Source organism: Cibotium barometz, chromosome 31, assembly GCF_041138505.1.
Source record: "Cibotium barometz isolate CiBa-2024 chromosome 31, ASM4113850v1, whole genome shotgun sequence".
Taxonomy (NCBI): domain Eukaryota; kingdom Viridiplantae; phylum Streptophyta; class Polypodiopsida; order Cyatheales; family Cibotiaceae; genus Cibotium; species Cibotium barometz.
In genome coordinates this window covers 8,879,370-8,892,717 of record NC_141076.1, presented here as the reverse complement: position 1 = coordinate 8,892,717, position 13,348 = coordinate 8,879,370, and the positions used below count along the sequence as shown (strand labels likewise).

Here is a 13,348-nt window from a genome sequence, read left to right as displayed (position 1 = left end):
CCAAATTACTCCAAACCTCCAAATTCTTGGCCGCTTTGTGAAACTAAATGATATAGTGCAGAGAAGAGATGAAATGAACACACAAGTCTTGTATAATTCGTTAATATGTAAACTCCCTCCAAAACCCACGCTTATGTTGCTGCTGGTAGAATCGATAATTTATAAATACAATACATACCTATATAAATATTTGCAAACTTCTTTTTAATGCAAATATTAATATACCCAGCTCTCATCAACGGAATTAGTAAATAATAGTATATATATGCAAAAGCGCCAAAGCTAGGCACAAAACGAATCATCACAGGTAAATCAGTAATTGCATATAATAATTTCCTCGTGTTATGTCTGAAAAATGTCCGTACATGATTTTGCCGTTTGTTTGTTTTTGTGTTTGTTTTTTTTTTTTGGGGGGGGGGGGGGGGATTTTTATTTTTGGCAAGACGGTAGACCACTTTCCAGCGCAATTCCTCATTAAGCCCATCTTCACAGTGTAGCGGCTCTGACCTGCAATTGCTGCTGCGCGCAATTGCAGGTCTTGTCTACATGCTGATGAATATGATGACAAGCTGAAGGCAGGCGGCTCTTGGACAGCAGTCTCTCGGTAGCAGCCAGCTAGAAAGTAGCTAAGCCTCCTGATCCACACTCACAATATATATATACTTGTGTGAGAGGGAAGCCCAAGCGTGTACTTCATCGCTGATTTCCAAGAGCTGATTCAGCTGCAATGAATGAATGCTCATCTCAATTAAGATTATATTATATACATGCCCTTTGTGATCACAGCATGTCCTGGCACAGCAGAGGCCGCAGAGAGCAAGCGACCCAGTACCTTGGAGCAGCACTGCATGATTACAAGAAGCCTTACAGGGTTGTTAATTTGGAATGCCCATTTTCCAACTCTAGTAGCCCTGGCCCCTTGTGTTAATCATCTGTATAGCCATGTCCTCTAGCTCTACAAGCTGTGACCATTTGATCTCCCACGGTCCGTCCATGTCGATGATGTCGAGAACGTCCTATTTCACATGCGGCCATGCATGTCCACAATCAAGTATTTGCCCCGGCCATATTGTCCATACATTGATCCTAGCAGCTGGCATGCAGGAGCTCATCAGCCAGCTATGAAGAGACAGGTGGTGCCATGATGAAGTTCCACTTGTTCCAATATGCACTAACATATGATGCAGTAACATATAATTAGCTCCTGTGGAGAGCACCAGAAGATCACTGCTCTCATCAAAGTCAGGAGCTCCGTAAAGTGCATATGCTAATTTAACAGTCACAGTGTACTGGGGGGACGGCAGCGGCGGTGTCGGCTGCTGCTGCTCTTCTTCCTCCTCCTCCTCCTTTTGGCCCGCTTAAACATCGGCCTGATCTTGCAGCAGTTGATCTTCCTCATGCCAATCATCATCTGCACCCAACCACTCCTCCATACCAGAACACTCAGCCAACAGTTCGTCCATGTCACTCACAGTATCCGCCGTGGAACACTCGACTTCCTCGACCAGCCAATCCTGTGCACACAACCACTCCTCCATACCAGAGCAATTAGCCAGCAGTTCATCCACACCACCTGCAGCAGCAGTATCCATGAACCAGTCCACATTGTTTCCTGCATCAGCACATGAATTAATATTGTGGGTAACCTGCAACTCACCAGCCTCAGCTTGCAGTAGTTGTTGCTCCGCCATGTAGTTGAGGATGAGGTCCTGCTCTGCCTGCTCTTTCTCGTTCTCTTGCTGCTGCTGCTGCTGCTTCCCATAGGCATATTCATGTGTTTGTACTTGCTGCTGCTGCTGCTGCCGCCGCCGTTGCCGTGGCCTCCGCCCAGGCCCAGCAGCTCCTCCTGATGACGACGTTGACGTGGAGGAGAAGGAAGAGGAGGATCTTGAATCTGGCGCTGGCTGCCGGGCGTCCTCCCGATGATGGCGGTGAGGGCGATGAGGGCGGATGGGAGCCGTGCGGAGGCGGCCGTTGAGGGTGAACCTGTGCTTGCAGGACCTGCAATGGAAGACGGGTTGCAGGAGGAGGGTCTTACCGGGGTTGTTCAAGGAGCGGAAGACGGTGTTTGCGGGGTTGGGGCAGAGGCTTCTGGGGCAGGCAGGCGTGGGCTTTGTGTTGCGAAAGTAGGAGCGGAGCGCCCTCACCATGAGTGGATCCATCTCTGAGAAGTGGGCAGGGAGGCGCCCGCTCTCCACGATTTCAAGCACCTGATGAGGGGCAATCTGCTGGGGGCTCGACATGTCCAGCTGCATATTGATTCTCTGCGTGCCGGCCTGCTCATGATATCGATGATGATGGAGGCTGAGTCCCATGATGTTTGATGAACGTCCAGGGCTGGGCAAAGGGGCAGCTACGCTTGCTGGCAGCTGCCCCCGTTCAAGCCTCATGATATTTGTCTGTGCCGGCCACTGCTGCTCTGCATGCAGGCTGAAACCCGTGTTTGATGATGGTGAACCGCTTAAGATGAAGGCGCTGGAGGTAGAGGGGGCAATTACCGGATGATGAAGATGCTGCTGCTGCTGCTGCTGATGCATTAGGATGCGGTCCTGCACAGCCATAGCCATGGATGCTGGGGTTGCAGCTGCAGCGCCGCTTGGATGATGCAAGAGAAGGGTGCTCAAATTCACAGCCATAGCCTCCTGGAACGGAACGCACAAGAAGAAGAAGAAGAAGAAGAAGAAGCAGAAATGGTGGTGGCGTACTATGCAAGAAAAGATTGCTATTTGAGAGGGAAAACTTTGAGTGTCGACCCCCTTTTATTCACGAGAAGAGAGGGCATCCCTTGAGCTAGGCCTCCATGTAAAATGAACGACATATGCAAATGCCCTAATTATCACCCCAAGAGTTTTCTCTCTCTCTCTCTCTCTCACACACATATCACTAGCTAGGGCAATACCAACCTGCTTTGTGACTTCTTCTTCTTCGGCTGCTTTGTCACTCTCTTTACAAGTGCGTGGTTGAGAAGACTTTCGTTCTCCACTAGGACGCGTTTGATATCGAAAAGGCACGTGTGGCAATACAATTCTTCTCCATCATGCTCTTAAAGAAAATCAATTCTAAAGGGATTTGGTCAAGACTCTTTTGGTGTACAGTCAACTTCAAGGGGCTAGCCTTATGGTGCCCAAATCAAGATGATACCGTCTACAAAGATGACATATGTAAGGAAAGCTACAGTTTGACAACGTTTTACCAAGTCGATGACATACCTACTAAGGAAAGCTACATTTTGAGACCTTGTTACCCCTGCAAAATCCTCTGAATTCTCAACTTAGTTGGAACCCTAGCCATGGTAAGAATTCGTAAATTATTAATTTCTGTCTAGTTTGGTATGCATGCTTTCACCTAGAGGAAGATTATGTCATAATATTGGGGAACTTGCTTTTGAGTCGAGTCAAGGGATTACACTTTAAAAGATTCTCTAGGCTAATTGTTTTGATACAAAGGGGTTTACATATTTACAGGAGGATCATTTATGCATAAAATTTTAGCCTTGTCCGATGCGTAAACGTTAAACGGGTCCCTCATAGCCTGGTCTAGCATAGTTGGAGTTTCGCTCTAGGAGTCAAATGGAACACCCTTGTAATATATTTCTAGGATATGCATAATCTCAAGGGGGATTATGTGTTCTGATGTTTGATGCATACTAGACCATTCATAACATGCATGTTTGAGTGTGCTAACCTTTGCAAGAAAGGTTGTGCGCAACCAAGCCATATTCAAGACAACTCAACTATTTTCATAATAGAGTTAAACAAACCTTTACAAGTGGTATCGTAGTAATTTCTTAGCTTGTGTGGATTGAGAACATTATGTGTATAATATAATTTTCATTTTTTATTTAAGATGGAGGGAATGAACATGCTATGATGTAATGCAATGCAATACAGAAATAGAATTCATAAATTGATTAAGATTCATGTAGCACAACACAAATATTCAAGTAGAATCTTGGACGCAACAAGAAGACACTCTGTCTCTCTCAACATACCATACGAGATGGAGAGCAACAAGCAGACAATCTAAATGATGTTCAGCACATGAACAAATATATAAATATGATGGGGCATCTTATGAGGTACATAATTACCCCTAACAAAGGTGATTTCTTTGCTAATCAGGAGGATGCTAAAGATGAGGAAGACTATAATATTGAGAACCATTTCCAAGGAAGAGATGGAACACCTAAAATGTATGAGAGCAAGGAAGATTATAAGACAACTCGGAAAAGGGAAGACCTAGTAAATGCAATTCAACTCTAGGGCATGTTTTTGAGCAAGCCTAACTTGTCGCTCTTCGAGTTCGATGGATCCAAGAAGACAAGAGAAATCGATGGAACCAAGGAAAGCGGCAAAAGAGGGGTGTAAGCATCACTCCAAACATCTCCCATAAGCGTGAAACTTGGGAGTTATGGGCATTGTTAGGAGTGATGTATTAGACACATTGTTCAACGTCACCCTAAACATCCTTTTTTATGACGTTTCATGTCACAATGTCGAGTGACGTTTAGTGTCACAAAAGTGACATTTGGAGTGACACTAAACATCGCTTTTGTGACAATAGGAGTAACGTTTAGTGTCACTCCAAGTGTCACTTCTATGATACTAAACGTCACTCTCAGTGTGACACTTGGAAGACATTAAACGTCACTCCAAGTGTCACTTCTATGATACTAAACGTCACTCTCAGTGTGACACTTGGAAGACATTAAACGTCACTCCTAGTGTCACAAAAGTGACATTTAGTGTTACTCAAAATCTCATTTTTGTGACACTAAACATCACTCAAACTCACTCTAATTACGAATGATGTTATGTTTAAAGTACTTCTAAAACAACAAGCTAGTTTTTTAAACTAGTGGAGATTTTGTCAAATAAAAAAAACCATCTATTTTTCAAAAATAATAGTTACATAGAAAAGCTTACTTGTTTTTTAGGGGTTAGATCATTTCAATTATTGAACTCAAATGATGTTGATTGAAATGTTCACAATGCTTTGTGAAAAAGGTAATAAATTTAGAATAGATGATGATTTACTTGATTATGCAACCCAATCATGTGTGTTGTTTTGGTAATTGGAATATATGAAATGCATATTTATTCCCAATGCTTACTCATTTAGCCAAAAAAACCTTAATTTAGAGAGATTAAATTTGTTATATCATGTGTCTGTGTGAATATAGTTTACTACAACAATAAAACTCATGGAATTTCATGTCTAATTCTAATGAAAAGAGGCTTCATTTATTTCCCAACAAGTAGTGCATTCAATGCTAGAGTGTGAGAAACACAAGGATAATAGCACATGAATTTCATGTCTAATTCTAATGAAAAGAGGCTTCATTTATTTCCCAACAAGTGGTGCATTCAATGCTAGAGTGTGAGCAACACAAGGATAATAGCACATGAATTTTATTTTGATTTTTCTAATGAGACCCTTAAAATGTGGCAACTACTACAGTTATATTTCTTGATTTTTTGAATGCATAAGTATTTAGATAAAAATTCCATTATATAAAGTCCCCTTTTTGCTCTTCATCTTGTATTTTAAAACTTTATGCTCATGATGAAAAGTTGTAATAAAGTAAAAGAGTCTCATGTCTATTTTGGCCAAAGTACAAGAATCAAGTGTATATTGTAAATGGGGTCAAGGGTGAGGTTGGCCATGCCTATATTGGACACTTTTAAGTGTGGTGTGAAAGCGCAGTCATGTATAGAAGTGAAAAAGTTAGAACAATAATATAACTAATCACTTGATAATGATAATTAAAGATTACTAATCCTAGCTATGGTGGCTTCTACCCTATGAGAAGATGAGTGAGCTCTCCTCCATGAGTGCTACCGTGTGCAAACTCCCATCAGTGCGTGTTCTATTCTCTTCAATGGTATCAAACAATGCTTTAATCCCTTTTATTGTTAGGTTTAGTCTAGAAAAACCTTAATTTCTCTCTCAAAACCTATAAACCCTAATCTCATGCATCTTTGTCTCAAGTTTCTTCAAGATCCATACTCTAGCTATGTTTGGGAGTCTTCTTAAGCAAATTTGGACATATTTTGAGTCTAATCTATGCATTTTCTAGTTTTGCCCTAATTTCTAAAATTTGCGTGCATCATTAGGAAGCCTTTTTTATTCAAAAACCCTAGAAATCAACACTATTATGCTTGAATCTCTCCACGAGGGGTACATAGGCAACGAAGACTTGATCTATGGGGATGTACCAAATTGCATCTCTTTATTTGATAAAGTGATGGGGCAAGTCATCATGGAGTAGGCAAGTGGAGTCCTCAATGTGGTTAGGCTGTTTTTGCCTTGTCATCCTTGGGTTCCTTGTTAGACATGGGTTTGATTATTGGTTCCACAATTGTTAATTGGGAATTATTTTAGGACTGGTGGCTGTTGTAGATAAGGTTTTATATCTCAATGCTTCCTTGGTCACACTTGTAGAATAGGTTCTTGAGACACAATGGCTATATCCTAGGTAGCTCTTCGTTCAAAATATAGGGCCCTTAATCCTAGCCTAGGTGAAATGGAATGGTCACCTTCATGGAGATCCGTAATTCGAGGACTCTGAGTATATAGATATGGGATTGGTTCCTTCTTTGGCGATATGGCTTGTTTAAAGATTTCATCACAAAGGATCTTCGATCAAGAAGACGCATCCTCATCAAGACTAGTTTTTGATATAGAGGCTAATTGTTTCCTGATTTCAAAAAAGGACATAAAGAGCATTGATTGTTATTCCATCCTTGTCATAGAATAGCACCACCACTTCTTTGTTAGAAATCTCCATGGCACATGTCCGGCTAATGAAGTTTGGTATAGCTTGCACCAACGTACCCCTATCTCTTCCTAGCATAAAATCTACTTCTAACACATAGTCTAACACACAAATCTTATATTTCAAGGCGTTAGATTCCACATAAATTATGCATTCCAAATATCCTAGACATGGCATTCTTTGAGTGTCAGTCCTTGGAATCCATTCATGAGAATGCAAGCTTGGTTCGCCTATACAATGCCATAGCTCTTATATCATGAGATTGTATTGTTGCCTATAAGGACAAATTTAAGATTGGATAGTTTGGAGTCCCAAGCTTGTTTCAAATCCAATTTGTATCCACTGGAATGGTTCAGGTTCTAGAGTCTTAGGTTCTAAAGCTTCAAGTTGTTGAGTTTTCAACTATTTTTGGCTATGGCAAGAGGTGTTCAAACTCTACAACCTTACTTTTAGGTAAAGGCTCCGCTAGTCATAGGAGTAATGTGAGGGATGTTTAAGGGGTTTTCAAGAAGATAGTTTTCTTTCTTTCATCAATGGAGTACCATGTGTTTACCAACCAATTACCACCAAACAAAACCTCCTAGTTAAGGGTAATTTGAAATTCACATTCAATGTTATCATCTTGAGCGATAATTGTTTGTGTGTAAACAATAACCCCAGACATCAAGGTCTAAGCCTCCATCAACATCTAGTGCATTCATTTGTTTAGGACTGAGTGTGGGTTGGCCTAAAGAAACCTAGATTCTTTTTGAAGAAGTATTGTGACTAGTGTTGAGGCTAATCACTATGTGTTTTCATTGAATGTTTTTACCCACTTGAAAATCTAGCCAAATGTTGATTGGATACACAAGAGGTAGCATAGATGTTTTGGTGAATGATGCCCATTCACTTCTAGATTCATTCATTTGATCCCCAATCTTCAACTCATATTCCCCTAGAGCACTTTCAGGTTCATAAAGGGTCTGAAGGTCGTTGTTGGTAGGGTCCATAATTCATTGTGTAGAAAGATGTATATTGTTTATCCCTAACCATTGGTCATGTTGACATTTGTGTCTCATTTGCATGGACACTTCTGGTTTTTTTTTTTGCTTTTAGCTTATCATTGCAACAATGAGCTAATGACATGGTTCAATCTCTGTATAACACATTCAATTCTTTCGAATATGCTTGTCCCAAGAATTGAGTTTCATTTGGTAGAGTTTTTTTGTTTTGAAAGAAAAATTGACAATCACAACTATTTGGTCTTGTTTCTCATGTGTGAACATTTTGGAAGTCGATGGGGAGGAGTCAATAGTGGGTGACTCGGCCCACCACCATTGAACCATTCTTACCATGCTCTCCAACATTTCATTTCTGTAATTGTCAGTTGTGATCAAAACTTTTTGTACGTGCTTCTAATCCCTTATTTTTCCATCTAGTGGCATAGAACAAAGATTTGTCTCCTTGTAGCACTTTCCTTAGGGTGGTTGCAAGATGAGGTTATCTAGTTTCATGTAGTGGGCGCTCTTGGCTTTAGCCTGAAAATAGGCATTTTTTCAAGAAGAACAACCAATCTCTCCTAGTTAGCCAAGGAGTTTCACTTTAAGGTCTTCTAATGAAACATCATATGCAAAGTTGGGCACCTAAAACTATAATCTGATCGAATATCCAATAATTGAAAATCCCCTTTTCTTTGGAAACCAAAATTGTATACAGGCCCTGTCGAAGGTTTAGACAGGTATAGTGAATGTGACTAAATTGCCTATAACTTTTACATTATTGCTCAGATGATGTTCCCACTTTGCATATCACAAATATAAATAACATAGAGCTTAACTTGATTTATCGAGTAATTTTTGATGTGTTCTACTATTTTCTATATTATTTAAAATGTATTAGAATTGTGAAAAAAACATACTATTTTATCCTCCCACCACATCTACCATCTAAAATGCTTAAATTATATGGATCTAGTGATGATTAGATTGGGAAAGATTAGTATAATGTGGATATAAGTTAAAATTATAAATCTAACAGTTGGATTTTGACTTACTTTAGAAAATTTGTTATGACTATTAGAGGCCCATTAAATCAATTGTAATTTAATGATAGAAAATCAAACATTGAATTTTCTAATCTAAAAACTCTAGGGATCAATATGCTTGTTGCCATGAATTTATTAAAAAAAATTGGCTTAATTTGAGTATGGGAAGGTCCATTTTCAATCCTCCCAAGTGAAAATTCCCATATTGTGTCCACTCTCCCCTTTTCAAGTCTAAAACAAATCCTAGTTAGGTTTGGAAATCTAGGCTTGGTAAACTTCAAAGCCTCGATATCATTCCATGTGTGAGGCTTGGGTAGGCACAAATCTTATTATGCATGCCACTTTATGTCCACATCAGCTTCGAGAGGATCCACATAAGCAGCTTGCCACCTCACCTTGCCACCTCCACCCTCCATGTCAACATGGTCAACCTAGTTGACCCTCATCATCCTAGTCATCATTAATTCCACATCTTCTTGAAACCTTTGCATGCCATCTCGCACTTGATGACATGGCATGCCACATCATGAAATTGCCACATCAGCCATAATAGTGCCACATGTTAAGAGAATGCCATGTGTCATGTACGCATGTGACATGTGGCACCTCCTTCTCACCTCTCCATTTTTTTCAGAAACATATTTTTTGAAAAAGTTAATTTAGTAATTTAGAGAAATAGAATATAGAATTTTAATTAATAAAATATATATAACTTATTAAATAAAAGAATTTAAAATCACTAATTTTTAATGATTATATTTTGGAATTAGATCATTAATATTATTTTTAAAGTTCATGTTATTCAATTTAAAAAATAAATTTTTAAACTTAATATTTCTTGAAAATATTTTGTATAAAATAAACCTTTGAATAAAATTTTAAAAAAAATACATTATTAAAAAAAAGTAATTATATAATTATAAAATAAAAGATATTTTTTTATATCTAGTAATGATAAATATTTAGACTTGTTAATAAATATTATTAATAATAATAATTTTTAAGTGGATAGTAGTTTATCGTTAATTATCTTTATGTTTATCTTAATTATCCAATCAATCTTATATAGAAAATCCAATGAGATTTGAAGTGGATAACCTATTTTTCCTATATAATCACGCATCTCTAGTACTATCCCACACTTATCTCTAGTACTATTCCATCATTGAGCCTTCATAATTTTTACTCTCTTAGCTTCCTTGAGAATGGGTTCTCAAAGTCGTAGGAGTCAGAATCGTGATAGAACTAGATTTCCCCCCATCCACCAAGTTCAAGAGGAGGAAAGGAAAAGGGTAGCTCGTGAGAGAAAGAGAGAATGGAGAGCACGTCAAGCGAAAAACACCTTCCATTTTGGCAATGATCCAAGACTTGCTCCTCCTCTTCCACTTCCTCTCCCTCCGCCCTCTTCCCCCCACTACCCCTTAGTTTACATGATCCACATGAATCCGCCCTTCTTGAGTCCCCTTCTCTTCTACAAGAACCCACCCCCCTCCTTTGGGCGCCCATTGTGTGGATAGGAAAGAACTATCAAAGTCAGGGGCACATCGTCGTACCCATGCAATCTTCCATTCCTATTTCAAAGACCTCACGCCTTCATCACAAGCATGCATGCTTGATGCTTTGATTGATCTGCCCAACATGGCCAACTTCTACAGGGGCGCTTTCCAACATTGGAGGTCGAAGAGAGAGAAGAGCTGGCATGGCGGTGCTACAAAATGTTCCTCATTCCTATATAGTTAACAAGAAGAGGAACTCTACGGACGCTTTGGCTGCTCGACGGGCTATTGTGGTAGCCATAAAAAGTAGCTCCCAAATGAAGGGTAAGGTGAGTGCCACATCTCTTATCCTTTCCATTTAGCACCACACGCACTAAGAGGTGGGTCTATTAGACGACAAAGTTTAGATGCCAATGAGGTTGGTGCTTTGTGGGCAAGTAATGGTCGTGTAGCTAGGCACGATCTCCTACTAGATGAAACCACTAGAGCCTTGATAGAAAGTTTTTGGGAGGAGAATTGTTGTGCCTCGCCAATTTTCAAGAAAGCTTTGCGTAAGAGAGTGACAAGAGGAGTGTTCATTGAGCACAGTGCTTGCTTTCTTGAAATGACCCAAACAGAGTTGTATTCTCAGTTTGTGGCATTGTATCCAGAGCTTAAAATTGGGCAAAGGTCATTTGAGGGGTGTAAGCCTTGGTTTGTGAGGTGCGTGACACATGTCGCTACCATGTTGAGTTCAAACTTCTTTATTGTTGAAATTTGAGCAAAATGATGAGCTATGGTGGATCAAACACTAGAATCAACATAATTAACAAAGTGATTAGCAAGTGATTAAGATGTAATTAGTGAATAATTAGCACATAGATTAAAGTAGGCATGGATACTCAAAAACCAGCAAATTCTCATTAGGGCTATGCCTCAATTTATAGAGTTTACATCAAGCATCAAATCCCATTGATTTCTCCATGATTCACTCCCTGAATATCTCCACCTCTTGCCTAATTCTCTCCACCTCTTCTCTTTTCCCTGATTATCTCCCAGAATAACTCCACACTCCTAAATTCCCTCATGCTACCCATTATTCTCTCCCAGTAGATTCTTCTAACCTTTTCACAGGTTCTTTCACAATGACATCTCCTCTTTTATAGCCTCTATCCAAGAGCTTGTTCCCACACACACCCCATTCACTTGTATATTTCAACACGTCCCCTCAAGTGCATAATCCTAACACACCTGGACCCTGTATCAAGTTTCCCTCTTACTTGATAGCCCGCGACCAGTGCCTCAAGTCCCTAAACTCCATAGTCCTTGACACTCTCTCTCTCTATGTGTCTAAGGCTACTATAAGTGCCCGCGACCTTGACTAAAGTGCTCACACATACATCTACCACTTGGCCTACATCATCGGTGGCTCAGAGGTGGTTTTACTTTGTTGGGGCAGGTTACATTGGGTTGTGGGTCTCTCTCTCTCTCTCTCTCTCTCAGAACAGATGATCCGACTCCACTTCCCTTGGAGCCTCCATGAAGTTTGCCGATGTCGTTCCTTCTTCACTGGGTTTGCTGTAGCAGTCTCTCGCCATGTGTCCTGGCTTTCCACATTTGTGGCAAGTGAAGGTCCTCCCTCCTACTCTGCCTCTTCCTCATCCTCGTCCTCGTCCTCGAGAGAATCCTCCTCGGGTGAAGAATGCTTTTTCCTCTCCTGCTGTTGAGTCGAGCTCTTTCTTCTCTTTGCCTCTGCTCTCTTGCTCTAGTAGAGCTGCTTCTATCTCGTGTATCTTCAGTTCAGGTACATTCTTTAGTGTTGCTACAATGTTTTCATAATCTCCTTTGTCCACACTCTTCAAAAGTACAGCTAATGCTTCATCATCTTCTACCTTTTTGCCAATAGCTGCCAGCTGTTGCTTAATGCTTTTATATTTGTTCAAGTGTGTGATTAAAGGTTCACTTTCCTTCATGTCCAATTTGTAGAATTGCATTAATAGATTTATCTTGGAATTTTTTGCTTGTGTACCAAATAATTTATTAAGTTCATCCCATGCATCTTTTGCCCACTGTATCCCTGTGATATAATGAATGATTTCATCATTTAAACTGAGTGCAATAAGTCCCAATGCTTTTTCATTCCTACTCTTCCACTCATTTTCTCCTCTTTCTGGGCATTCATCTCTCCCTTCAACTAATCCCCACAGATTTTTCCTCATCAGCAAATACATGGTTTTTGTCTGCCATGTATAAAACTGTTCCCCATTAAATTTGGCTATTTCCTGTGCTGAATTCATGGTGATATGAAGGGGGTCTTACCTCTTGATCCAAATACAAGATTCAAGGGCAGTGTCTACCCTTTTACAACTCAATCTGGTGTTTAATAGATGATTACAACAATTTTATCAGCATAAAATCACCAGAAATTACATTAAATTGAGAGTAACCAATTTGTACGGGATGGTTGGAGTATCAAACCAACTCCGATTTGCAATCTGAAGCTTTAGGGATCTGTATCAGATATCTAATGGTTAATTTGAACCCTCAATTGCACCAAAGTAGAGTGATTAGCACTGATTAATCACTGATTAGCAAATTAGTGCTCTGGTTTGTGTGCAGAAAACAGAGTATGCGGGGAGCCCAGATCTGGTGCCTTCCACTTCAAATGAGTCCAAATGCTTTCAAAGGCATCAATAGCAATGAGTCTAGTAGAGGATTAAGCCAAGAAACACAAGATTTGACCAAATAATGAAAGCTTAATCTCTGTTTTACCAAAGTCACCTGCAGATTTGATGAAGAGCTTGGATCTGATGAAATTGATTTCTGTCTTCACCAGCTTGTAGAGCATGCTTGATTACCCCTTGGACTAGGAGGAATTGAATCAATTTGAACTGATGAAGTGTAGATCTGCAATTTACTCAGAAAAATCAGCGCTGAAAGAAACGTCGATTTCTCCTCAACGCTTTCGCGTTTTGCTGCGCCGTTTGATGAGCTTGTAGCTAGATGTGTTGGCTAGCTTGTGTTAAGAGGGCAAGACCTAATGTTGACTGTGCATGGAGCATAGAGTCCTCC

General features: G+C 40.1%; 1 protein-coding gene across 2 annotated transcripts; it reads right to left on the bottom strand.

Moving 5' to 3' along the window:
• Window positions 1-467: 467 nt before the first annotated feature.
• On the bottom strand, window positions 468-2,690 carry LOC147620477 (uncharacterized). Of its 2 annotated transcripts, none has more exons than XM_086825419.1 (2): window positions 1,658-2,690; window positions 468-1,573 (listed from the first exon to the last, which is right to left on the bottom strand). In XM_086825419.1, the coding sequence occupies exons 1-2, from the start codon at window positions 2,634-2,636 to the stop codon at window positions 1,359-1,361; spliced, it is 1,194 nt and encodes a 397-aa protein (XP_086681545.1). In that variant the 5' UTR covers window positions 2,637-2,690; the 3' UTR covers window positions 468-1,358. The 2 variants fall into 2 exon arrangements, with proteins under 2 accessions (XP_086681545.1, XP_086681546.1); XM_086825420.1 differs by having other exon boundaries at window positions 468-1,514.
• Between the last annotated feature and the right edge of the window lie 10,658 nt (window positions 2,691-13,348).